General features: G+C 43.7%; 2 protein-coding genes across 2 annotated transcripts; both read right to left on the bottom strand.

Moving 5' to 3' along the window:
- Positions 1-3,909: 3,909 nt before the first annotated feature.
- On the bottom strand, positions 3,910-6,725 carry LOC306974302 (microfibril-associated glycoprotein 4-like; the record flags this gene model as incomplete). Its single annotated transcript, XM_079571491.1, has 6 exons — positions 3,910-4,180; positions 5,301-5,468; positions 5,996-6,092; positions 6,156-6,194; positions 6,500-6,652; positions 6,720-6,725. The coding sequence occupies 6 exons, from the start codon at positions 6,723-6,725 to the stop codon at positions 3,930-3,932; spliced, it is 714 nt and encodes a 237-aa protein (XP_079427617.1). The 3' UTR covers positions 3,910-3,929.
- A 4,301-nt stretch (positions 6,726-11,026) lies between these two features.
- On the bottom strand, positions 11,027-22,968 carry slc25a25a (solute carrier family 25 member 25a). The gene is made up of 10 exons (XM_079568233.1): positions 22,710-22,968; positions 18,216-18,342; positions 18,045-18,132; positions 17,832-17,946; positions 15,810-15,968; positions 13,314-13,466; positions 13,128-13,235; positions 12,878-13,045; positions 12,464-12,614; positions 11,027-12,387 (listed from the first exon to the last, which is right to left on the bottom strand). The coding sequence occupies exons 1-10, from the start codon at positions 22,869-22,871 to the stop codon at positions 12,200-12,202; spliced, it is 1,419 nt and encodes a 472-aa protein (XP_079424359.1). The 5' UTR covers positions 22,872-22,968; the 3' UTR covers positions 11,027-12,199.
- Positions 22,969-23,634: the final 666 nt, after the last annotated feature.

Raw genomic sequence — 23,634 nt, 5'->3', positions numbered from 1 at the left:
GTCTCTGTTGTTTTGCTCAGTAGAAGTTGATGTTTTGTAACGGGACAAAGGGACAGAGATAAAGAGCGAGACGTTCCTTTGAAGAAAAAAAAAAAACGTCTCGAGATCTGGACTTGGAACTTTGCGTGTGCAGTGTCCTGGGTGTGATTCACAGATTGTGTGTTTCTTAGAATAGAATAGGATGGACCTGACAGAGGAGCAGGTATTTGTGTAAAATAAAACTACAGATAATAGCCCGTCTGGCATTGCAGCTGAGCAGTATTGAAATTGATGTTTGGAAGATCTGCAAAATTTAGAATAGCGAGTTCATCTCCAATACGGAACAAAAATGTGGGGGGGGAAATTGGAACAACGTTTAGGGAAAAAAAATTAGAAGAAAAAAATTGGGTTTATGGAAAAAATGTTTCTTCTGTTCTGGAATACTTATCGCACTGTGACAAAACATCAGCTTTAATGTCAAGAAAATCCACCTGTAGTCTGATTGATTGGACTTACATATTATACCTATGATGATTTACATCTGTTGTTTAGTGCGATATTTATTCTTTCGTGAAGCTTTTATTTATCCGGGAAGGTCCTGTTGAAATATAATATTTCAACAGGAACAGATAGATTCAAATGTAAACTTACATTAAAACACAACATACATCTGTTCACACATGTCAGATTCAAAACAGTGACTTTCTCCACCTGTTCATATAAAACAACCTCCTGAAAGAATGTTTTGAATCCGTTAAGAGAAACTAGTTTAATTGATTCATTGACCTCGTAGACTTCACAGAGCACACGCATCTTCAGAGTCCCGATAACAACCTAATCTCCCTCAGAAACACGTTAAATAATCGCAGCGTTAAAAGCACGTCTTGTCACAAACATGTTGCTTTCCTCTGGACGGTGGCGTTTTCTGCCGTCGGTTCAGACAAACATGAGGCCGATGTCGTAACGCGCCTTTGTTGTGACGTTGTTTGGAACCGAAGTCAATGAATGTCCAGCTCTCACTCCGTCAGTGAAAGGGCTGAAGTCTGCTGGGACGGTGCCCCCGAGTGCCCTTTTCGCCCCATGCTTTCCATACTTTTTATTTATTTGTATTAGCCAGTCGTTCTGCTCTAATAAACCTTATTGGCCTATTTTAATCAGTCCAATCCGAAATGAACGAGGCCCTGAACAGTTTGTGTGTGTTGCAGCAGCAGCGCGGCTCATAGAGGGGAGAAGGCAGCTCCTGCGGAACAACGACCTCTGCATATTGTGCTTCCAAACGTTCTTTATTATTGTCAATCGGCCGCATAATCAAGGTCAAGGTCAAGGTTTATTTATATAGCACATTTAAAAACAGAGTACTGCCCCAAAGTGCTTTTCATATTCAGTGCAAAAATACAGACACACAAAAAACATATTGCTTCAACAATGTACAAAAATTTAAAACTGCAGCATAATCAAATGTCCAGCTCAACTTGGATTAAAAGCCAGTGCAAAGAGATGCGTTTTCAACAACGACTTGAAATTGTCAACAGTGGGGGCCATTCTGTTTGGCAGAGGCAGAGAGTTCCAGAGTTTAGGGCCAGCAACAGCAAAGGCTCGATCTCCTCTGGATTTTCGTTTGGACCGTGGGCTAAAGTCTATGAGCAACTGGTCCGAGGACCTCAATGATCTGCCTGGAGTGTGCAAATTCAGCAAGTCTTTTAAGTGCGAAGGTGCCAAGTCATGAAGAGATTTAAAAACAAACAGTAACATTTTAAACTGGATTCTAAAAGTCACAGGAAGCCAGTGGAGAGAGGAAAGCACAGGAGTAATGTGCTCCTGTCGTCTGGTCCCTGTGAGCAGACGAGCTGCCGCATTCTGGACTAGCTGGAGTCTGCGGATGGACGACTGGTCAAGGCCGTAATATAATGAGTTGCAATAGTCCAGCTCTCCTCTCTCAGGTTGGCATGGTGGTAGGTAGGGTTTGACCTTGCCCAAAAGCCTCAGCTGGAAGAAGCTTGTTCTTACCACAGAACTTATTTGTCTGTCCATTTTAAAAGCACCATCAAAATAAACACCAAGACTCTTTGCAAATGGACGACAGAAAGAGGATAGGTAGCTACATGCACCAGTAAAAACAGGAAGCTCAGGTTGGCCAAATATGACAGTTTCTGTTTTCTTGTTGTTTAAATGTAAAAAATTGAGCGACATCCAGTCCTTTACATCATCAAGACATTTCTGCATTTCTTCTAATCACGGATTAACGAGGTGAACAAGCCTAAGGTTTTGCATTAAAAATAGATCTTGTGTCCAGGTTGAGCGCTGAGACCTGGAGCCGAGACAGACCTACTGTGAAGCGATTCCACCGCGATACAGCCCGATCAGTGTTTACGAATATTAATGTTAGCATGTTGAGCTACGTGTGAGGAGTTAGTGACCGAGTTATTTCAATGTTTTCATAAAAACTAGACAAAAATCATCTGAACAAATAGTCTGAACTATGTTTCAGTTGTGACAAATTAGAAGAACCATGAAATAATAATATAGTATATAAATAAATAATGATGCAATGCCACACAGAAAAACAATCTTAAAGGGGGGTATTATGCAAAATCGACTTTTTCAAGCTCTACATCATGTTATTATGTCATTCCCTCATTAAAAACATGCCTGAAGTGTTGCCTTGGCACATTCACGTATTTTTGAGTAATCTGTAAAAACTCTGATGGCGGCCATTTTAGGGATAGCTTTGCCTGAGTCCTCCTAGGAACGCCCCCACCTCCTGGAGACGCCTCCGAGCTTTCGTCACCAGCCGAGTGACCAACCACTGCTCCTCAGCAGAACCCCCTCCCCACTGATGCCACAGAGAGTGTGTGGAGGGGGCGTGTCTGAAAGGGTCAGAGGTTCTTAAAGAGACAGAGGCCTATTTCAAGACATTCACTACAGCCATTTTGAGAGAGACATTTTATACAAGGCAGTTTTTCTAATTTACTGCATTTACAGACCAACAGAAGGTTTGGTCATCATTGTAGTGTGATATAGACTGGTGCTATGTGACTGACAAAAGCATAATACCCCCTTTTTAACAAGCTTTTTGTTAAAGATAAGGAACTGCTGACTCAAGTACAGATAGTCCACTTCATTATATTATTCAAGTAGAATTAAAAAGTACCATATGTGTACTCTAAGAAATACAGTTGATAAAAAGAAGGAGCCTGTATTCAAGTAAATGTAACTACCCTCCTCTGATGGTAACTACCCTCCTCTAATGGTAACTACCCTCCTCTGATGGTAACTACCCTCCTCTGATGGTAACTACCCTCCTCTGATGGTAACTACCCTCCTCTGATGGTAATCCACCACGAACGATATGCGCTACTTGTAAATGATTTGTGTAACAATGACAATGTTTGGTCACAGGAAAAATGCCTTTATTTAAAAACAATACAGCAAACACCTGGGTCCTCCTGCACTATGTACGGTGAAGAGTGAGGGGGAAAATAAACCATTGGAACAGAGTCTCTAAAATACTGACTCGAGTGTCCGTATTATCAACAGCTTGTGCTGAAGACAAAATGGCCGTCTGACTCAAACAAGGAAAAATGACATGTGGACAATGAGCAATTAACATACAGGATAGTCAACGTATTATACTGCATAACTGCAGTCATGCTGAAATGAAGCAGATCTGTTATTAAACACATAATCTGTATATTACACTATTTCTATACCAGTGCATTACCTGCTAATAACATTTGAAATCACCTGGGCCGATTGAATGACAGGTGACTGAATGTAGGACATTAAAAGCTTGTATAGTTTCATTAGAAGCAACACAAAGGTCCTTACAAGACACGCCCACATCTACTGTCGACCCGAGTTGATTAAACACTGCAACAGACACCAATCATGTGTTTTTATGTTTATGTATATCCAGAGATCTGTCTTTTGCAGAATCTGGGCTGTTGTTGCTACTGAACAGGTCGTGTCTTGAAGCTGAATGACTTCAGAGAGTAACTGCCTTTCCAGGAGCTCCATCTTGCCCCAATACGATAGTGAGTGTCGTCGAGGCCCCACAGATAAACGCCGTTGGGGTTGGCGTCGTGGCACGAGGCATACCAGAAACCACCGAGAAACTTTTTAGCACAGTTTTCAGACCAAGTGTCCTGGTCATTGTCGAAAGTGCTGAACTTCATGTCGTTGTGAGTTTTGAGACCGTCTCCTGTAAAAACAAAATCCATGAGAGAGTTCCTTTTACATTATCCACAAAAGACAGTTTTGTTTTATTTCTGTAAACCTGAAACAATCTGACAACAACACTCAGGGCAAGAGGGATTTCGCCATCCTCTTGGACGCCATCTTGAAAATTAGACCTTTCCAGTGGTCAGATTGTGGTAGACTTTTAGTATGTTAAGCACACCTGATACTACAGAAAACTGATTGTAGCAATTTTTTGGAGTCAAACCATATTTTCAGCCGACTACTCTGTAGAAGTTGCACATAACGGAGGCTGGGACTCTGGCTCTCCTCAACTTGTGGAGAAAGTAGAGACGGTGAAAACATTGCTTGACCAGCGATGTAGTGCGCATGGTCCAGGAGATGTTCTCTGTGATGTGCACACCCAGGAACTTAGTGCTGGTCACCCTCTCCACTGCAGCACCTTTTTTCGTAGCAGGTGCTGGGGAGTCCTGGCGCCTCCTCAGTCCCACTGGTAGAGGAGTGAAACCATGAAAACTGGGCTCAAGCACTGAGTGGACTGGGAGTGGTGCCTGTTTCAGATCGAAAGGAGGAACCCCGCCAACCAGAGGGACCACGCCTACAGGGATGGGACAAGAAGAAGTGAAGCTCCAACAAGGACTGGACATTCTGCAATCTTGGCTCTTCTGCTGTGGGACTCCCTTTGGCCCTGAGTCTCTATAGCCTGTCCGTCCATGGGAGTGGATCTCTCCTTCTGTGGTTCTCCCCGAGGTTTCTCTTTTCTACCCCTGGGTTTTTGAGTTTTTCCTCGCCGTGCTGGAGAGTCTAAGGACGGGGAACACCCACACGGCTCGTCGCCACCTGGTGCTCACACTTATTTGGACTTAATGTTTGCCTGGATGCTTCATTTGCCTCAACTTTTCATTGTCTTATTTACGGTTCTGTTTTATTGCCTTAATGGTTTGTGCAGCCCTGTGAGGAAACTCCTGTCGTGATATTGGGCTATACAAAACCATTGATCGAGTCATTCATTGATTTAAATGAATTGTTCTTCATTCATTCATTCCTTTTAGGCTATGGCACAGAAAGTACAGGGTAGACAAAATATAGTTAAGTCATATAGTGCAAAAATTCTAGGAACTGACCTGCTCCTCCGTCAGTGAACCCAGACACTGTCAGTTTGTATCCGTCACATTCGCCTCCGACGGAGAAAGAAGAGTATCGAGCGGAGGCTTTGTTCCCCTCGAAGTCCTCCATTTCCACCAGCAGCTCGTGGGGACGTTTGGCTGTGATCCTATGGATGACCATTAGCCCTGGAAAAGAATCAGATCAGTTGGATTGCGAGCTGAATGTTAAACCAGGACTAGGCAAGTTTGATTGGACACAGGCCAATTTCTTTCTAAATAAAGAGATGGAGGGCGGAGCCTTCCCGCAGTTTCCCAAACCAAAGAACCAATTTCCACCATTATTAGTATTATATGTTATATAGACCTGAAGGAGGGGTCTGGGAGTCCCTCTCTAGCACTTTTCTTAAGAATAGACAATATTTCAATGTATTTGTACTTCAACAAGTGTTCAGATAACTGTGGTACATTTAGATTTCTCATTGCCTACCCCGGTCTTCAAACTTAGGTGCTCCTGAATGTCATCATGCGCTACAAAATGAAACGCCTTCAGTCTCCCTCTTCCAGGAGATTTACTGTTTTAGGGCCTTTTAACTTTTAATGTTATTAAAGGAAAATACATCACAATGCAAACGCAAAGGAGGAGGTTCATACGATTCAGCTTCACGTCGGGAGCACTAACTTATACTGAGAGTGTAAACCAGCCCTAACCTTACCCAGCCAGTGCTCTCCTCCAGCATCACCGAATCCAGCCACATACTGGTCCCAGCCTCTGTAGAAGTTCACCGTACCATCCATCCTCCTCTGGAACACCTGAGGACACAAGTCTGCTTTGAACTGGTCCAAACTGGTCTAAAGTTTAGTGAAAACACTCACTGTCCAACCTCCTCCGTCTGTTTCCCTGTCACAATAGACCTGGAACACATGAGATTCTAAAAGTGAGTTTTCACAATGTAATAATGAATAAAAAACATTTTTAAAGATAGACTTTCTTGCTCACGCCGACACATCAGCATCTGTGCTCCAGCTCTAACCCTGAACTCAAGTAAATAAAGCATAATGATGAAACATTTAACCGTTTTAGATTTGTCCATCAGCAAAATGTAAGCCATGTTCCATTGGAGCAGTGGGGGACACTGTGGGCTCTCCTTATTCTGATTATTGCACCATAAGGTCCAGCTCTGGGTCACTCCTAGACGTTTCCTGTGTCCCTGACGTACCTGGACAGAGAATTTCTCGCTGAACGGGTAGATGGAGTAGACTCCGCTGGCGCTGCTCGGGTCTTGCTTAAAGACGTCGCTGCAGTCGACAGGTTTGACCTCCGCTCTGCAGCAGCTCAACAGAGGAGCCAGAAACAGGAGCAGCACCACAGGCTGAAACAACACAGTCCTTTGACTCTCACTGCTGCAGAAACATTTAAAACTGTGCCTTTGTGCTTACCGTCATTATCATCAATCTGAAAGAGAATTAAAACTGTTTTACTCAACGCAAAGACTTTGTATCTTATGCCATTATGGTTCATTCAGGCGACTGAAAGTGAAGATCTTTGTCTTACCTTTTCTTTACCTCGAAGCTTCTGCAGCTCGACACGACTCTCCGTCTCTTATATACGGAACCACAGACTCTTCGCTCTTAGATCCTGTCTGACGACCAGAATCACTGTGTACTTATATGGAATGGAAAAGGATTGGCATGTTGATTTATATTGTTTCTATCTGCACTGTGAGAATAATAAACAGGGTATCTGCGTGATCTTAAAAAGTATTCAAAGTTGTGTGGTCCTCCTTGTCTGATGACCCCCCTTCTGCGAAACTACCCTTAAACAAGTCAGTCAAAAGAGGGAAAGTGTAATTTTGCCGGTTCCTTGCTTGAAGTGGAAGAATTTAAACCTTTGTTGATGATGCCGGGAGGCCTTAAAGTTTTTAAAAGAGGTCTTGAATTTGACTTTGGGATTGAAATAGATACCCTGATGTAGTTATATCGTACCAGAGTTGGGCAATAACTTACTAGTAATTACAGTACCATGAAATTATTGCTGGATCAAAAAGGTATAGGATAAAATTATTATACAGTGAGAACCATATATCTACATACAAACACACATTTTAAATTATTTCTATTTGTCAAATTCCAGAAGAATGAGAGATTTTTCAACACATTTTTTAATTACGTTTTACAAAACCAAAAGTTTACATTTCCTGGTCCGTCGGGTGCGGAGAGGACTGGGTGGCGCTCAGAGGCAGGTGCCTCGACGCCTGGTCCGTGTGCGCAGTGTCTGTCTGGCGTTCGGGACTTGGAACGTCACTTCGCTGGGGGGGAAGGAGCCTGAGCTTGTGCGGGAGGTTGAGAGATACCGGCTCGATATAGTTGGGCTCACCTCCACGCACAGCTTGGGTTCCGGATCCCAACTCCTGGAGAGAGGCTGGACTCTCCATTTTTCTGGAGTTGCCCGCGGGGAGAGGCGGCGGGCCGGGGTGGGTTTGCTCATATCCCCCCAGCTCAGCCGTCACGTGTTGGAGTTCACCCCGGTGGACGAGAGGGTCGTGTCTCTACGTCTTGGGGTCAGCGACAGGAATCTCACCGTTGTCTTGGCGTAAAAGCCCAACATAGTACCTGACCTTGGAGTCCTTGGGAGGGGTACTAGACCTGGACACGGGCGATTTGGAGGAACGGCCTCCCCGATCTGAACCCGAGTGGTGTTCTGTTATTGGACTTCTGTGCTAGTCACGGTCTGTCCATAACGAACACCATGATCGAGCACAAGGGTGTCCATAAGTGCACGTGGCACCAGGACACCCTAGGCAGGAGGATCGACTTTGTACTTGTGTCGTCTGATCTCCGGCCGCGTGTCTCGGACACTCGTGTGAAGAGAGGGGCTGAGCTGTCAACTGATCACCACCACATACTGTGAGGGTCTGTTGGGAACGTCTGGCGGATCCCTCTGTCAGTGGGGTCTTCAACTCCCACCTCCGGAAGAGCTTCACCCAGATTCCGGGGGAGGCGGGGGACATGGAGTCCGAGTGGACCATGTTCTCCTCCTCCATTGTTGATGCGGCTGCTCGTAGTTGTGGCCGTAAGGTCTCTGGTGCCTGTCGCGGCGGCAATCCCCGAACCCGGTGGTGGCGCCCGGAAGTAAGGGATGCCGTCAAGCTGAAGAAGGAGTCCTACCTGGCCTTGTTGGCTTGTGGGACTCCGGAGGCAGCTGAGAGGTACCGGCAGGCCAAGCGTGCTGCAGCTCGTGCGGTCGCAGAGGCAAAAACTCGGGTCTGGGAGGAGTTCGGAGAAGCCATGGAAGAAGATACCTTGAAGAGATTCTGGCAAACCATCCGGCGCCTCAGGAGGGGGAAGCAGTGCTTCACCAACACTGTTTGCAGTGTTGGTGAAGCACCACACCCATTCCATTAATAATTTTTTTTGTTTTTTTTGTTTATCCTTCTGGTTCTGGTTTATTTTTGTCATATTCATCTTGTTATAGCTTTGTCCTTTTTGTACGCAATGAATGCACAAAAAACGCAACATCCTGTGTCCCTCACGTACCTCGACAGAGAATCTCTCGCTGAACGGATAGATGGAGTAGACTCCGCTGGCGCTGCTTGGGTTTTGTTTAAAGTGTCTGCGTACATTGGTGTCTGAATGACAGTGTGAATGGGTGAGTGGTTCCTTGGTGTAAAGCACTTTGGGTAAAAACATATTAGTGTGAATAACATCAGCACTGATACTGACCTGGGATTGCTCCGACGACTGTTAATTAGTATCGATACAACTACTTGTTTTTGTCTGCAAATGCACACGCCCACAAACGGCAATACTGGCACATGATTGGCTTAATTTACTCTCATTCTAAAAAAGAAAACCCAAACAAACCCCAACCATTTGTATCTGCTGTAAAGTCATGTTTGTCCCAGTTCCTCTGAGTCGTGGTGGGTCATGGTGGGTCATGGTGGACCATGACAGATGTGGACAGGACTGTGGTAGATCTACTTTTACTTTGGAGAAAATAGTTACTATAGTAACTGTTGAAGAAATGAACCTCATGAGCTTCTTCTGTAACATCTGTCCACATCAGTCCTGCTGCACCACGACTCAGAGGAACTGGGACAAACATGACTCTACAGCAGATACACATGGTTAGGGTTTGTTTGGATTTTCTTTTTTTTTTAGAATGAGAGTGAATTTTTTTTTTTTTTTTTTTAATTAGATACAGGATTTTCAAATATTTTTCTTTTTGTAATTGTAATAATAATTGTCCATATATTATGTTTTTCTACATATTTCAGTTTCAGAATATGATATGACTCTTACATGCAGCAGAAGCCTGAAGTTCTGTCTAAAGCAGAAGCTCCATGACTTCCTTCTTCACTTCTCTGTGACTGAAGAGCAATGAGGCCTCAGCCTTTTTACTGGAAACAAAGAGCTCACTGTATTTAGCGTCATGTCACTGTCACTCATGGAGTCTGACCTACAGTCTCACTCTGAAGAAAGTCAACTCACATTTACACTGAGAAGGTTGGAAGGGCGCCCCCTTGTGTGCCCGGAACATGACAGCGGGTCAAAATGACCCGCGAAGGCATGAGGGTCGGACTGTTAGCATTGGAGCAGCGCGAGCTACACGTCACGCAAGGGCCGAGTCTACGGTGAAGATCCCGCTCTCAGACACTTCTGGCATCACAGGCGGCCATCTTTCCACAGGGAAGCTTTCTGACGAGCTCTGTGGTAGTTGAAGTAAGGCATGAATCCTCATATCTCACTGAAATCTTGACGGATTTACAAACGTGGATATAATTCTGAATGCTGGAACATGTACCGATTTTCAAACACCATTTGAAAATCGAGCAAGTTAGTTATTTCTAAAGTACATGCAGCATGAAACACAATGTTGCGAGTGAGCGAGCCCCCTGTGGGAACGTGCGAACCTCGACCTCCATTGGCCAGCAGCGCGTACGGGACAGCCTTTATTATATATCTATGGACACATCAGGCGCATTGAGTTGCCTTGTGTACGAAATGCGCGGTATAAATAAAGTTGCCTTGCCATCACCCTATTCCGGACATTTGCGTGGGCCCTGCCATGAATTGTGCCCCTTCTCTCCGGTCACTTAACAAAGGTCAGGAGAAGTTCAGACAAAATTAGATTTTTGGATTCAGCTCAACATTGCCCTAAATCAGCTCTCAAAAAAAACATGTTTGTTGTAACGTCATACTTTTCCAAATGAACAAAAAAAAAGCCAAATTTGCTTTTATCTCGAGACCTCTCCGCATGTATGTCCATGTGAAAGCACATCATTTTCTTGGACTGAAAATTCAAACCATGCTACATTCGTTTAATATTTTTTTATGTGTAACACCATGATTCATAAAAAAAAAACTAGAATAAATTTACATTACAGACAAAAGAGTGAAGAAAAATTTCCATTTATTTGCATCAAAATGGTCCATTAAAACTCTAAAATATGAACAAAAATCATCTCTTCATACAATATAGACTGGATTTCACACATTCACAGGCTCCTCCAGCTCCAATTAAAGTGCAGTTTGTCACATTCAGCCCTTTGTTCACCCGAGTGTAAACACAACCGTCCACCTCCTCACGAACATTAATACACTCGTTTGAAAAGGGCAAAACACCACATCAGTTTTAACATCTCAGAACAGAAAATACAGAAGGAAGGTTTGCAAGTTTCAACGTTGGTCAAAGAAAATGTCTTGCTTAAATTTGTCGCCATTTTAAGCCCCAAATTAGACCGGAAACAAAGCTAAAATGTATTCAGATCGACAGATTATTTGACCAATTCCAGACATGATAAACTTGTCACTCGCTTCCCTCGAATCCCAACACCCTTTCAACAAAAAACACAAGAGTTCGCGTTTACAACATGAGCAGCAGCCACAGTATTTTAAGGCCTATTTCAACCTCGTACACAACACTACCCTTTTCCACATGTGCAGCTTCACTTTTCTCTTCATTACACAGTAAAACTCTGAATAAATATGAAGAAACCGTTGTCAAAGTTATAAATAAGTTCACCGCACAAGCATTCGTTCGCAAGGTAAGTGGGGAGAGAAGTTTTCAAACTCACAAATGTGCAAAGTACTTCTCTATCGTGGGATAAAAACAAAGCTTCCGCACAGCAAAAGGAGAAGGGTAGTTGGACACAAATACTACATTCGCTGCAATACAGTGAATACAATACGTTGCTTTCTTTAAAGAGGGCGGTGCTTTTGCATTTCGCCAAACTGACGTGATATTTTATGACATCTTTTCCTCTCACCAGGCACCTGTACTTTTAGCGAGAGGAGCCACTTGGTCCCCAATAGTTTCTCATTCGTTTAGTCACATAAAAAAAAAAAAAAAAAAAGCAGCATTTTCTGCCAAAAACCTGAGCTCACAGAGTCCATAGTACGTGATATTTCCTTCTTTAAACCTGCAGTTACTCATTACAACAGGAAGACGCCGCTTTGTAGCTTGTAGTGTTTGGGAAGGATCGATAGGTGTAATTTCCAGCAAAATAAAGTCGAAATCTGTCAAAAATACATTATTAAATTGACTTTTTCTGAATATTGTGATACAATGATTTCAGTGTAATGCTTTGGAAGTGGAAAAACACCAATGTGACGTCTAGGGAATTAAAGTATAGGGAGGGCATCTGGTCTTTGCTACAGTTTCTGGTTTTGAGGTATTTGTAAATACTGCAAAAAATAACGTACATCTGCATTTAAACACGTAGCCACTGAAGACCGTTCTCCCTTTAAAGTTCAGCCGCTCCGTCGTGTAGCAGCGCGGCACAAAATGGCGGCGTCTACCTGTCCTCCCCTCGCTCTTTTCTCCCTCTCTCCAACATTCACAGAATGATCGAGCTCCTCTTGAACCTCAGAAGCGCCTCTGGATTCCCCCGACAAGTGTCATTAGTGTCGCGTTGGTCTCAGCGCGACGTGACTCCGAGCTGCGTCTTGATGTGCTCGTAGACCACGTAGCTGATGCTGACGGCCGGGATGACTTTGAGGAAGTTTGGGGCGAGGCCGCGGTACAGCCCCGCCGGGCCCTCGCTCTGAAGGATCTGCCGGAACAGGCCGGACATGGAGACGCCGCGGGAGTCTCCGTCGCACGCCGCTGCAGAGAGAGAGAGCGCAGGGTTAGACGTTTGGAATCGTTACAGTCATAGTTCAGGTTTGCCGGGTTGCCTCACCTTGCGCCTGCATCCGAGTCCGCACCAGAGCCAGGGGGTACGAGGCCAGCTGCCCGCAGGTCGAGGAGACGGTGCCACAGGCCAAAAGCACCAGCACGCCCGGGTCTGACGAGCTGGTGCCGTACTGCTGCAGGTAATTGTTCTTTAACGTCTGGAAACACAAAGAAAGCATGATTAACTACAGACATTAGAAAAGCGCTTCAGTCCTAAACTCGATGCTACTTCCATTTGATCACAGAACCATCTCAAATACTCCATCAGGGTTTCTACAGGTCTACAGTCAAATGTAATACTTTGAGGCCATTTTAATGCCCAAATCTCAGCACATTTCATTTGTAAGTTTAGATAGAGTCCAGTGTGATGCTAAATTTCGACACAATCCAATCTCTCTAAAGTGTAAAAGTGGCGTCTGACCTCGTAGATGGCCAGGTCGATGCCCGCGTACGGGATGATGCCCAACATGTTGGGGACGTAGCCTTTGTAGAACGCGGTCAGTCCCTCCCTCCTCAGGATCTGTTTGGCGCAGTCCGAGATGCCGGAGTACTGCCCTGTTTTACGCAGAGCCAGGCGAGTCTTCAGCACCTGAGACGCGACACAAAGACACGTTAGCCTCTTGGATCAGTGCGGCTCCTTTAGTGCGGCTCCTTCAGGCGGCTGCACTCACCTCCATGGGGTAGATGGTGCTCTGCGCGATGACCCCGGCCATAGAACCGGCCACGAAGCGCTCCAGGATGCTCAGAGTCTCCTTGTCGCTGCCGATCAGGCGTTTGATCTGAAAGGTACGACAGGTCAGGCGTTTGAACGTGGAGAAAGGGCCGTGGAGGAACACTTTGGTGGGTTATGTGCACACCTGCTCGTAGGCCATGAACTTGAGTGCGGTTTCGGGGGCGATCTTCAGGATGTTGATGCCGTTCCCCCTCCACAGCGACCGCGAGCCTCCCTCGCGGATCATCTGCGTCAGGCCGCTCATGATGCACATGTTGTTGGTCCGAGAGCCGTAAACCTGCAGCACGAGAAGGAAAAACGTCAGAATCCAAACTGTATTTGTGCCTTTGTGGAGTAAAACCCAACTTTAATACGACGCGATGCCCCCGTTGAGTTCTGTTTGTAAATATGTTTCTCCTGTGAAACGTTTATGAGGCCTGAACATGGAGTTTTACAGCTCTTACACAAGTATTTACCGCATCACTGATAACGCTCTAATCTGTTCCTGAGAAAAAGGTTTGGAGATCCGGCCAGGCCTCGATTAGTCGTCTGGACTGGGGATTAACTCTACCATTTCTGTACATCCAAATTTACACCTATTCTTTTACACATCCTTACTTCATTGACCACAAACAAAGGTCGTGTATAAGATATTAGAAAATAAGAGCTTTCTCTACGTATTCATCTTATACTTGTGTGACTGCTATAACGTTTTTTTTTTTTATTGGGAGGAAAATATTTAATAGGAAAAAAAGAACCTCATTTTCCAGTTTATTTAGATAATTTAAATAAATGATTCTATTTATTCAATTAAATAATTTTGATTTTAAATTATTCATTTATTTCATTTTTTCCATTTTTCTTTTTACAAAAATGATTAAATTTTTTTTATTAAAAATGTATATTTAACTATTTAGAATATAATGATTTATTTAGCTTTATTTGATCATTTAAATTTTCTTTCATTATTTATTATGACTTGAAAACAAATCCAGTCCATAAACTAGTGTAGTTTTATCACTTCATTATATTATTAACTCCTGTGAATCTACTGGTTCACATTATGAGCCCATTTGCCACTTAATAAGTTAATCTCTGGGCGTTCCCCAAGGCTGCCCTCCTGCCCCGGGACACTCTGCCCCAGTTCCGTGTTCCCAGCTGAACTGGGGCACTAGGGAGTAGTTTATTAACCTTTGAAACGTAACAAAAGCGCAGAGTCCGACCTGTGACGCATCCCGAGTTCGCCGACACAAACCGCGCTCTGGCGCTGACGCACTTTCAAAAGGCGTCGGCACAAACCGAGGCGCGTGATTGGCCGGTTTCCCGCTAGACTTTGCACCGTGGTCTGGTTTTAAAAGTTCGCAGAGAAATTATTAACTGACTTACGGTAACGGCGATGAAGCAACGAGATTAGAACATTTATGAAAGAGGTCAGAGGATCGAGTCAAACAGTTAAGGACATTCAGGGAGAATTGGGACGGTTTGAACACGACAAAAGTCAACCAGAGCCAGATGACGGTGAAGTCAAGTCATTCTAAAAAGGCCATATCACGTTTCTATTCAAATTCAAACATTTTAGTGACATTTTCAAGCCCAATTACTACATTTTTATGAAAATTCACAAACATTAAAACGACGGAATGAGGGGAAGTTTCAATATTCACAATCAAAATTAAAACAATGAACTTGTGAGCAAAAAAAATGGCATAAAACGTCATCCAAAACTGCAGCTGAATGGATTGTGGATCCTTTTTGTGTGTGTTACTGATTAGCTAATGCAGCAACAGTTGAATTAATGCCAGTTGTGATCAGTGTTAATTTTGACAACATATTTTTAGTTTTAGTTTTAGTCTTTTGACTAAAATGTAATTCGATTTTAGTCTAGTTTTAGTCAAAAAAATATCTTCAATTTTAGTCTAGTTTTAGTCGACTAAATTTAAGACGAACTTAGTCGACTTTGCATTTATAATATTCATTCTAATCATGTTTAATCTTGTTCCTCTGCTTCATGGAGCTGCTCCACATGAACAAAGCTCAGAGCTGATCCTTTGGCAGAGAATTTACATGATCTGAGGCTCTTTCAGACGGTCAAGAGAAGTTTGGATGATTTTAGTCTCTCCTTTTCATTTTTATTTAGTCTTATTTTAGTCGACTAAAATATCTGGACATTTTAGTCATAGTTTTAGTCTCATGAGAAACTTTTAATTTAGTTTTAGTCCAATTTTAGTCGTCAAAAATATCACTTTGACTAAAATTAAGACTAAATATTTCAGTCGACGAAATTAACACTGGTTGTGATACATTTCCATGTTTTTTATGACATTTTACTTCTGACAGCCATAAATTCTGGTCACTTGAGTTTCTGTACATTTGACCCTCCTCCTCCTCGTGTCACGAGCGGCTCGACATTTGAACCCTAAACTGTCAGGGACTTAGCTTTACAAGTGTCCCATGAGCGGTGTGAGCTTCAGGGACGCCGTGAGGTTTCTAGGACTCACTGAACGACTCACTGAAAGACTTTCTCCTACAACGCCAGTGATCAGATTTAAGATGACAGAAGAACAGTGCGCCTTCGCGATTCGCCGACAGCGTTCGAATCCAAAACCCGCAGCTCTACATCTGAAAGCGTGGAGTTCTGTACCTGCATCATGACTTTGAGTCGGTCCAGCGGCGCCGTGCAGGTCCGGGACACGGCTCCGGCTCCGCCTCCGGCCACCAGGTGTCGCCACCACACCCCGGTCAGCTTCTCCTCCAGCGTGAACTCGTCGGGCACCAGCAGGTTATCGCCCACGTCGAAGATCTGGAGAAATTACAAGTTTAGACTTTGGCGCACAAAATATCGCAGCGACAAATTAGACGATGAAATGTCCGTAAGAAGCTGCAAGATATCGCAAAATACTGAAAGTCTTCCACCTGATCGGAACTCAGCTTAAAACAACAAACGCACTTAGAAATCAAAGTAGAAGCAAGTCAAATCGAATACGTCCTCGACAACACGTTTGGTATTTGCGCAATGTCATAAATTTCCAATAAATCTAGATTCAATGCCAGTTTGAACCCTATTTAATGCTTTGATGACATTTAAGGCCTTGATTTTAATCGCACGGTTCATTTAATGACTTTTATTGCCCCACGTAAACCTGGATGAGTATGGAAACGACCCACTTTAGTTCCAAGTTAGCCAAGCCTCGTTTTTGACGCAATATACTTACAATTTATGCTTAAATCGAAAGGAAAGTTATATTGGGGGGGGGGGGGGGGGGAACACAGGAAGTAACCGTATGTTCTCATAATTTGAAAGATCGGGTGAGAAATAAGAAGTGTCAATGTTTATTCCACTCTCGTTCATTCCTTTACGTCGGAAATTAACCTGACATTGGAAATTTGCAGATCTCGACTTCCACACAATGTTGTTTTCTGGTTCTTAAAGCCCTCGTTCAGGCCAGTGCGGATGATTAACCTTCACGACGTCGGCCTAAATCGTTGGGAACATAGTCTTCTCTGCTTCCTCCTGGTTCTATTTCTGTTTCAGGTCGCTCAAGTCTCTCGAAGGAGCTGCCAGCGCCGTGTCAGATCACTCACATTTCAGGACATTGTTGTTAACCAGCATTTCTCTAAAACCTAATTTAAGTCATAGCACAAATAAAAAGGAGTCAAATTTGATCATTTTTTTTGTTTGTTTAACACCTATATGTCGGGGCCTTTTCTCAACACAATTCTCTAAACATTGGTCCTAGAAAGAATCTTTCAAAACCAAAACATTTTCACAACCTTGGCCTTGACTTTCGTACATCGTATTCCCGCCCGCTTCTTCTATCTGCACCTGGGACGGCGCCGTCTCTCGGTTAGATAACTCAGAATAAGATCGGGTCGAGCTTTAAATAGTCTGACCCACCTGCTTCAGGGTTTACGTAACGGTCTGGGCCTCAATCCTTTGGTACGTCAAACGGGGCTTTGCTGAGACTTCTAATGGGGATTAATTGATGACGCGTGGGTGTTCGGAATAGTTTGGACTCATTTCGTTGCCGAACAAGGCCAACGCTTTTGCCGGTCGGTACAAAAGGTCGAGCTGAGGCGACTAGCTGCGAACTGCATTGTTTTACGGCTGTGGTCCAAGCGCTTCCGGGACAGTCGTTGAAAAGGATCTTCAGAGTTTCACACATTGGAGAAAGCGCTTCTGTTTGCAGGCTTTGAAGAGCTAATAAACGTTAGATCGGAGATGATTTGAGTGGGACGGGTTTCCTGTTTGTGACTCACTGGGTGGAAATGTTCTTTGGACACGCGAGGTTTGTTCTGACCTCCAAACATGGACTTCGAGACACCATTTGTACAAACAGCGGCCACAAAACAAGTCTAGCTGCATTTGTGAAAAACTAATTAGGTGAGTCAGCCTGGTTATTTGGATTTTATTTTTAGTTCTAACAAACAAGAGGCTGCAACTGTCGGACAAATCGTTTTCAGTGCGTTTGCTTTGACTTCAGCGCTGAAAGCAGAGGAACAAAGTTTGGAAAATCACAACGGAGTGAGAACTTCCGCACATTAAGTCACCGTTAAGCCTTTGTTTACGTCATTAGGAAGATGCCAGTGATTTTGCCACACATTGCGGCTTCTTGCGACACGGACATAATGTCAGTACCATCTCAAACCTTCCTGTTCCTCTTACCGTAGAGTGTTTCCAGTACAGGATGATCTCGGGGAGGTTTTCCGTCTTTCCCACTTTGACGACGCAGTTTCTCCAGTCTTTGCTGCTGATCGTGATCATGCCGTTCTTGTCCATGCTGCGAAGAACAGATACGACACAAAAAAAAAACATCAGCCGCCGTCCCGAGGCGCATTCTTCCACCATTATCCAACTCTAGAGGCCGTTTCCCTTTACCTTTTCAGGGCTTTTGCCGCCTGTTGGAGAGAAACGTGGACGCCAAGGTCACGGAGAGACTGGACGAACTCTTTGGGGTCGACGTAACCTGAGAAGAACATTTTTTTTTATAAAATGCACTGGCTTGAACTGCTTAGTGCCACATGCCTGCTGGTTTTTTCTGATCCTTACCTGCATATTTCTTGTCAAAGCTCTTCACCACGAGCGTCAGGTCTTTCTCGTAGTCCTGCAGATAATGAACAAACTCCTCGAAGTCCAGCTGGACGTCCGCGCTGCTCTCCTCCGCTGGGATCGTTTTCTGCAAAATCATTTTCAAAAGTCAGAAATATTAGATCAACAGCCAACGTTTTTACATAGAAAACAGTCACTAGAAAAGGGTAGCAACGAATCAAATGTAACGCTTTCATTTATTTCCAAAATCCATTCATTTATGTTTTGAAGTCAACTGAATGTTTGGTTTATATTGCAGTATTCAAGACTCGGGCGGGGTAAGGGTGTGGTACTGGTATTAACAAAAAAATAAATAAAAAAGGATTGAAAGCCTGTACAGAAGAAAAGTCCCATATTTAGATCCTAGTTTTGATACTGTTGGTCCAGGGACAGAATTCAGGTGACGCCCAATCCCCCCCCCCATTTTCCACACACTCTTGAGATGAACCTGATATTGTGGATTTGCAGAACTTTCATACATCACTGTTCTGTCGTCTGGTTTTAGAACATATTTCAGTTTGTATATCGTGAAAAAGTATCGTCCGGGTATCGGCATCGCAAAACCAAGTAACGTACTGACCTATTCAAGACGGTTTCCCCATATTGCGCAGCCCTAAATTGTGCTCATTTTCAAGACACTTTATCCCGTCATACACCGGTCGATGACCTTTGGGAACCACACGCTCAGTCCAACCATTAAACTAAAAAGCAGCTCCATAAATAGATGTTCTGTCATTCGAGTCGGCGTCCCCGTTGTAAACCCCAAACATTACAACGGTGACCTACTCTCACATCACCCCCCCCACCCCACCCCCCAAAAGCCTTGGCCTGTAAGGTCTACCCCAGGATTTCATTTGATCCCCGGGTCACAAGGCCCAGGCTTAGGATCTGGATTCAACAGGACCACACTGGTCCCACCGCTGAACCAAATCAGAGAGAGAGAGAAAGAGAGAGGGAGGAATGTGCGAGTCATTACTCATTCAGGAAATCTGCCAACAAGGTCATAAAAGGACAGGCTCTTGGGGCTGCGCACAAGTCGGCGAAATTGCAGTTTTGAATATTGCAAGCCTGATATTCCATTAAACTTTTGAGCTCTTTTTTGCCCAAAATTGTGCAGCCTTAATCCAAACCTCACACAATACATTCAAGTCCGTGTAACAGGGCTCGACACTAACTTTTTTCATGACCGTCCCGACACCGTCCCGAAAACCATTTGGCATCGTCCCGAAATGGATGTGAACCGTCCCGAATTTTATAGAGCTCTCGCTCTTTTATAGGGAAGCATGCACACTCGCTTACATAAATATTAGGGCTGCAACTATTGATTATTTACATCGATTTGTCGAGTAATCAGATATGTATTGCATTTATATTGAAAAACTACATTTCATGACTTTAGAGCAGATTATAAAAGGAGAAAAAATGTTTTTAACAAAGGATCTTTCTGCTAGAAATAACATCATTTATTCTTAATTTCTTAGTTTGTCCCAAAAGCAGCAACATTTGACTCTCATTAAGAGACGCCTGTCCTTATGTCCATGATGAGGAGCGAGAGCAGCTTCAGAGTGTCTTTATATTATTCAGTACTTTTGTTCTTATTCAAGTGAAGTCGGTCCTGACTGGAGACAGAATCTTGAAATGTTCTGCTGAAGCTCAGGTGACTGATTTCTTTCCCAGGATCTCAACCAGAGGAGTTTCCTAAAAGAGGAGAAACATTTTAATTATTTTTGTCAAAGTATTGCTATAGCAGGGATTAATGTGTCAGTGTTTATGGTTCATAAATGTATTTGTTGTGAGCAATGAAAGGATGGATATGAGAAATTTAAAGTACAGATGAAACAGTCTGACTGTTGGAGTTTTATTCTGCTTTTGACATAGTGTGACCACCTCAAATAGTTTAAACAGACCAGTGGGACAATTTGGCAGAACTTTGAAGTACAGAGGAATTAGTTTAGTTTTTTATAGATCAGGTATTTTTTTTTATCCCACTAAAAAAGACCAACCTTTTCATTATTACAACTTTTATAACACTGGGCGAGCAACAGATTGCAATATATTATTAAGCAGTTAAACGTAAAAATCATGAGGGCTTCAGTAATAAAGTGGGACATGTTAAGCATGGAGGAGAACGACATGGCTCTGCAGGACAGTCAAAGGAGGGACAGGTGGTCACGCTACGTAAATCTGTGTTTTTATTTATCTTAATTTAAATCGCAGATACAGCGTAAAGATATTTAGCGCAAAAAACTTTGCAGCGACGGAGGAGTAGATACAGTAGGATGTAAAAGTCTGTGTTTGGTGAGAGGGGAGGAGAGAAGTTACCTTATCATGTCACACTTTGAAGTAACAGTGGATGAAAGTGTAGATCGTCCTGATGGTAAATCATCACTGATGCAGTTGTCAGTATTGTTGTGGCGGTAGCGGAGCGGGGGGAGTCGTGTCCTTTAGCCTCGTTCGCCTCCGTCCCGTCTTCGCCTCTCGTTGCGGAGTTTCTTCTTGTTTGAGCCGTGTTTTGATGATTACAACAGCCTGGTTCTCCGCTCCGCTACCTGGCTCTGCCCGGCTACGAGTTTAGCACCGCGAGCTCCGCTCTGTTGTTTGTTTACAACCATAGAGCTGTGCTCTTCAAAAGCGGCCGTGCGGAAACAAGCGCCACTTAGTTCCGAGCGCGTAGGCGGCCCCGTTTCATACGGTTTAATGAGAAATATTACTTAAGCAAATCATCGAAGCGGGAAAATATTATTCAAAGCATTTTACTAATCGAGTTCATCAATTTAATCGATGAATCATTGCAGCCCTAAAAATACATATATATTAAAAAGGCCTATCGTCCCGAGACCGTCCCGGGGAAGATCTCATCTCGTCCCGTGCATTTTTTTTTCCGTCCCCGGGACGACGGGACTACGTTAGTGTCGAGCCCTGCCGTGTAAACTGACACCTTTTAGGAGAGTCAGCGTCGTGAATCGAGTTACATTTGCCTCCGAGAGGAACGCTTTAAAACCCAACGAGCGGCCCCAAACAGATGCATTATAGATGACAAGAATCAAAGAGTGCGGAAAACATCCTCCGGGGACAGATTTCGGTCTCACGTGTTCTCGAAAGATCACGTTTTCAAAAGAAGTTTGAGAGGAGGTTTGTGACGGGAGAGCGGGATCGATGTGATGTCGAGGATGCAGGACGAGAGTAATTCTAAACGTGTCCAGGTGCAGGAACGTTTGAGAGAAGACTGAAAAATGCCACCTCTGGGTTTCAGGCATTTCAGAACAGGTTTGTAGAGGGCTGGACTACAGAGTTGGCCAGTTTTAGGCATCACCGAAGACAGGACGTTAGAAAAGATCAAGCAGCCCAGTCACAAAGCCCTGAAAGTGAGGTTTGCAGCCACATTGAAACACCAGACGAGATACAAAAATGTATCAGAAAAAAGGGGGGGAAACAATCTACTTCTGCCAGAGTTCATGGGATTATCTTCAACTGACCAACTAAAACAGTTTGCAAGTCAAAACCTGAGCCATGCATGCATATTCTTAGGTACTTTGAAGTCCATCATTTTCATTAAAAATATGAATTTCAACCATATTAATTCATTCTGTTGCAGGAAACACGCTTTACTTTCATTATTACAAACCAGAACACTAAAATATCACCGTTTCCTGCACGCAAATTCCCCTACAAGGTGTAGTCGTGCGATGATAAAAAACAGTTTCTCAAAGAACACACACAGCTCTAGAAACTTCAAGTCTTTCCCCCTGTTTAATATGGATTTTAATCTAATGTGCAATGCAAAATTGTGGGAAAATCTCGCTTTGGCTCGATCTACAAAGAAGCGCCTCGCGGGAAATGGCAGAAATGATGCAACAGTTAAAAAACCCCACAGGCGAAAATTAGCTTTTTTTTTTTTTTTTTCTTTTTTTTTTTTACATTTTACAACGATTTTCAATCAATTGCTTTACTATGAATTTAGAGTCATTTAAAAAAAAAAGCATTTAGACAAGTTTTATGTCGCAATTTAACGCAAACCGGAGTTAAATGCCAGGCGGTCCGCGTGACTCATTCATTCGGTGGAATTCTCTCGTAGCTTTCAACGGCTGAACACTGCGCGCGCCAACTCGAAAACGCAATAAAATGAATAAAACACACGACTTCGTTTCAACTTAAGTGTTTCAAAGTGTAGGATATGTTCCATAACTCTGGACTAAATCATCTTTGAGACTGGAAACAGCCGTAGTTTAACTTTTAATGACGTTTGAGGAATGCGGCCTGGTCGTAGAGGCTCGTAAAAAAAAAGCCGGTGCTAACGGTGCTAAAAATGCTAATCCCCTTGGAGTCAATGAGATCGGGTTTAAAACGCGGTCAGACTAACGGGATTACCAGTTGTGGGTGACCAAGATTAGCCTAAAGGCTGCGCTTTGACATAAATAGCCAGAACAGGTCAAAAATCAAGTGAAATGTCCTTACCTTTCTCCATTTTTGGTAGGTAGAAAACTCCTGGGAGGGCAGGAACACGCTGAGTTTGTTGAAGAGCGACTTGAGCTCCGAGGGCAGTCCGTTTGACTCGAAATACTCCACTTCCACCTGGTCCGCGTTGGACACGGGGACGTAAAGGCACAGGCCGAGCATGGTCGCAGATATAAACTTAAAAGAAACTACAATAAATAAATAAATACTAGTACGTAGATCCCCTTCACGGGATAATAATGAAGTGCCGGTGAGGAAGCGGCGCGTGGCTAAAGACTGTCACCGAGTTCCGCCCCTTTACCGGAATGCGGTGACGCGATTGGTTTATCTGGAAGGGATCTTGACGTTAGTTTACTACGAACCAATCAGAGGCGAGTGCCATTGACGAGCGCAGAGTGACGAGTCCCGCCCCGTCTACATCAGAAGGGGCGGGACTCGTCACTCTGCTCTCGTCTCGTCAAAATATAGCTCCGTAAATCCAGGCATTTGGTTCATATTTAACCTCTCTCAGGGGCGGACTGTGTCCATTCTGGAAGAGCACAGAAGGGCCACTGGTCCTCTCAATTTTATCCTTAACCTTTGACCCCCCTTAACCAACTTTACCCACATCTAAAAGCTTAGAAGACAAGCATCAAAATAGTGACGAAAACGAGGGTGAAAACAGAACAAAAATGTGCTGGAAAAGCAACTAAAAAGTGACCAAAAAATATGGCGAAAACAAGACAAAAAGCAAAGAAAAAAGCAATGAATAATCCACAAAAAGTGACAAAAAAATTTGACGAAAACACAGCAAAACCCCCACAAAAAAAGTAATGAAAAAACAACAAAAATGTGACGAAAACGCAGCGACAGTGACAGGTGGGAAGAGGTTAAAAAACGTCTTTGTGGAAGTGTCGCATTTACGCTAGTTTGGGCCAGGCTGGTC

Source organism: Gobius niger (assembly GCF_951799975.1).
Source record: "Gobius niger genome assembly, chromosome: 1".
Taxonomy (NCBI): domain Eukaryota; kingdom Metazoa; phylum Chordata; class Actinopteri; order Gobiiformes; family Gobiidae; genus Gobius; species Gobius niger.
Note: the sequence above shows the minus strand (reverse complement) of the source record. Positions and strands in the feature narration are given on the sequence as shown.

Coding starts and splice junctions, on each gene's coding strand:
- slc25a25a (XM_079568233.1), bottom strand. CDS start 22,871: ATGCTCGGCCTGTGCCTTTACGTCCCCGTGTCCAACGCGGACCAGGTG. Junction 17,947..18,044: donor GCGGCAAAAGCCCTGAAAAG/GTAAAGGGAAAC, acceptor TGTTCTTCGCAG/CATGGACAAGAACGGCATGA. Junction 13,236..13,313: donor AGTTCATGGCCTACGAGCAG/GTGTGCACATAA, acceptor CGTACCTTTCAG/ATCAAACGCCTGATCGGCAG.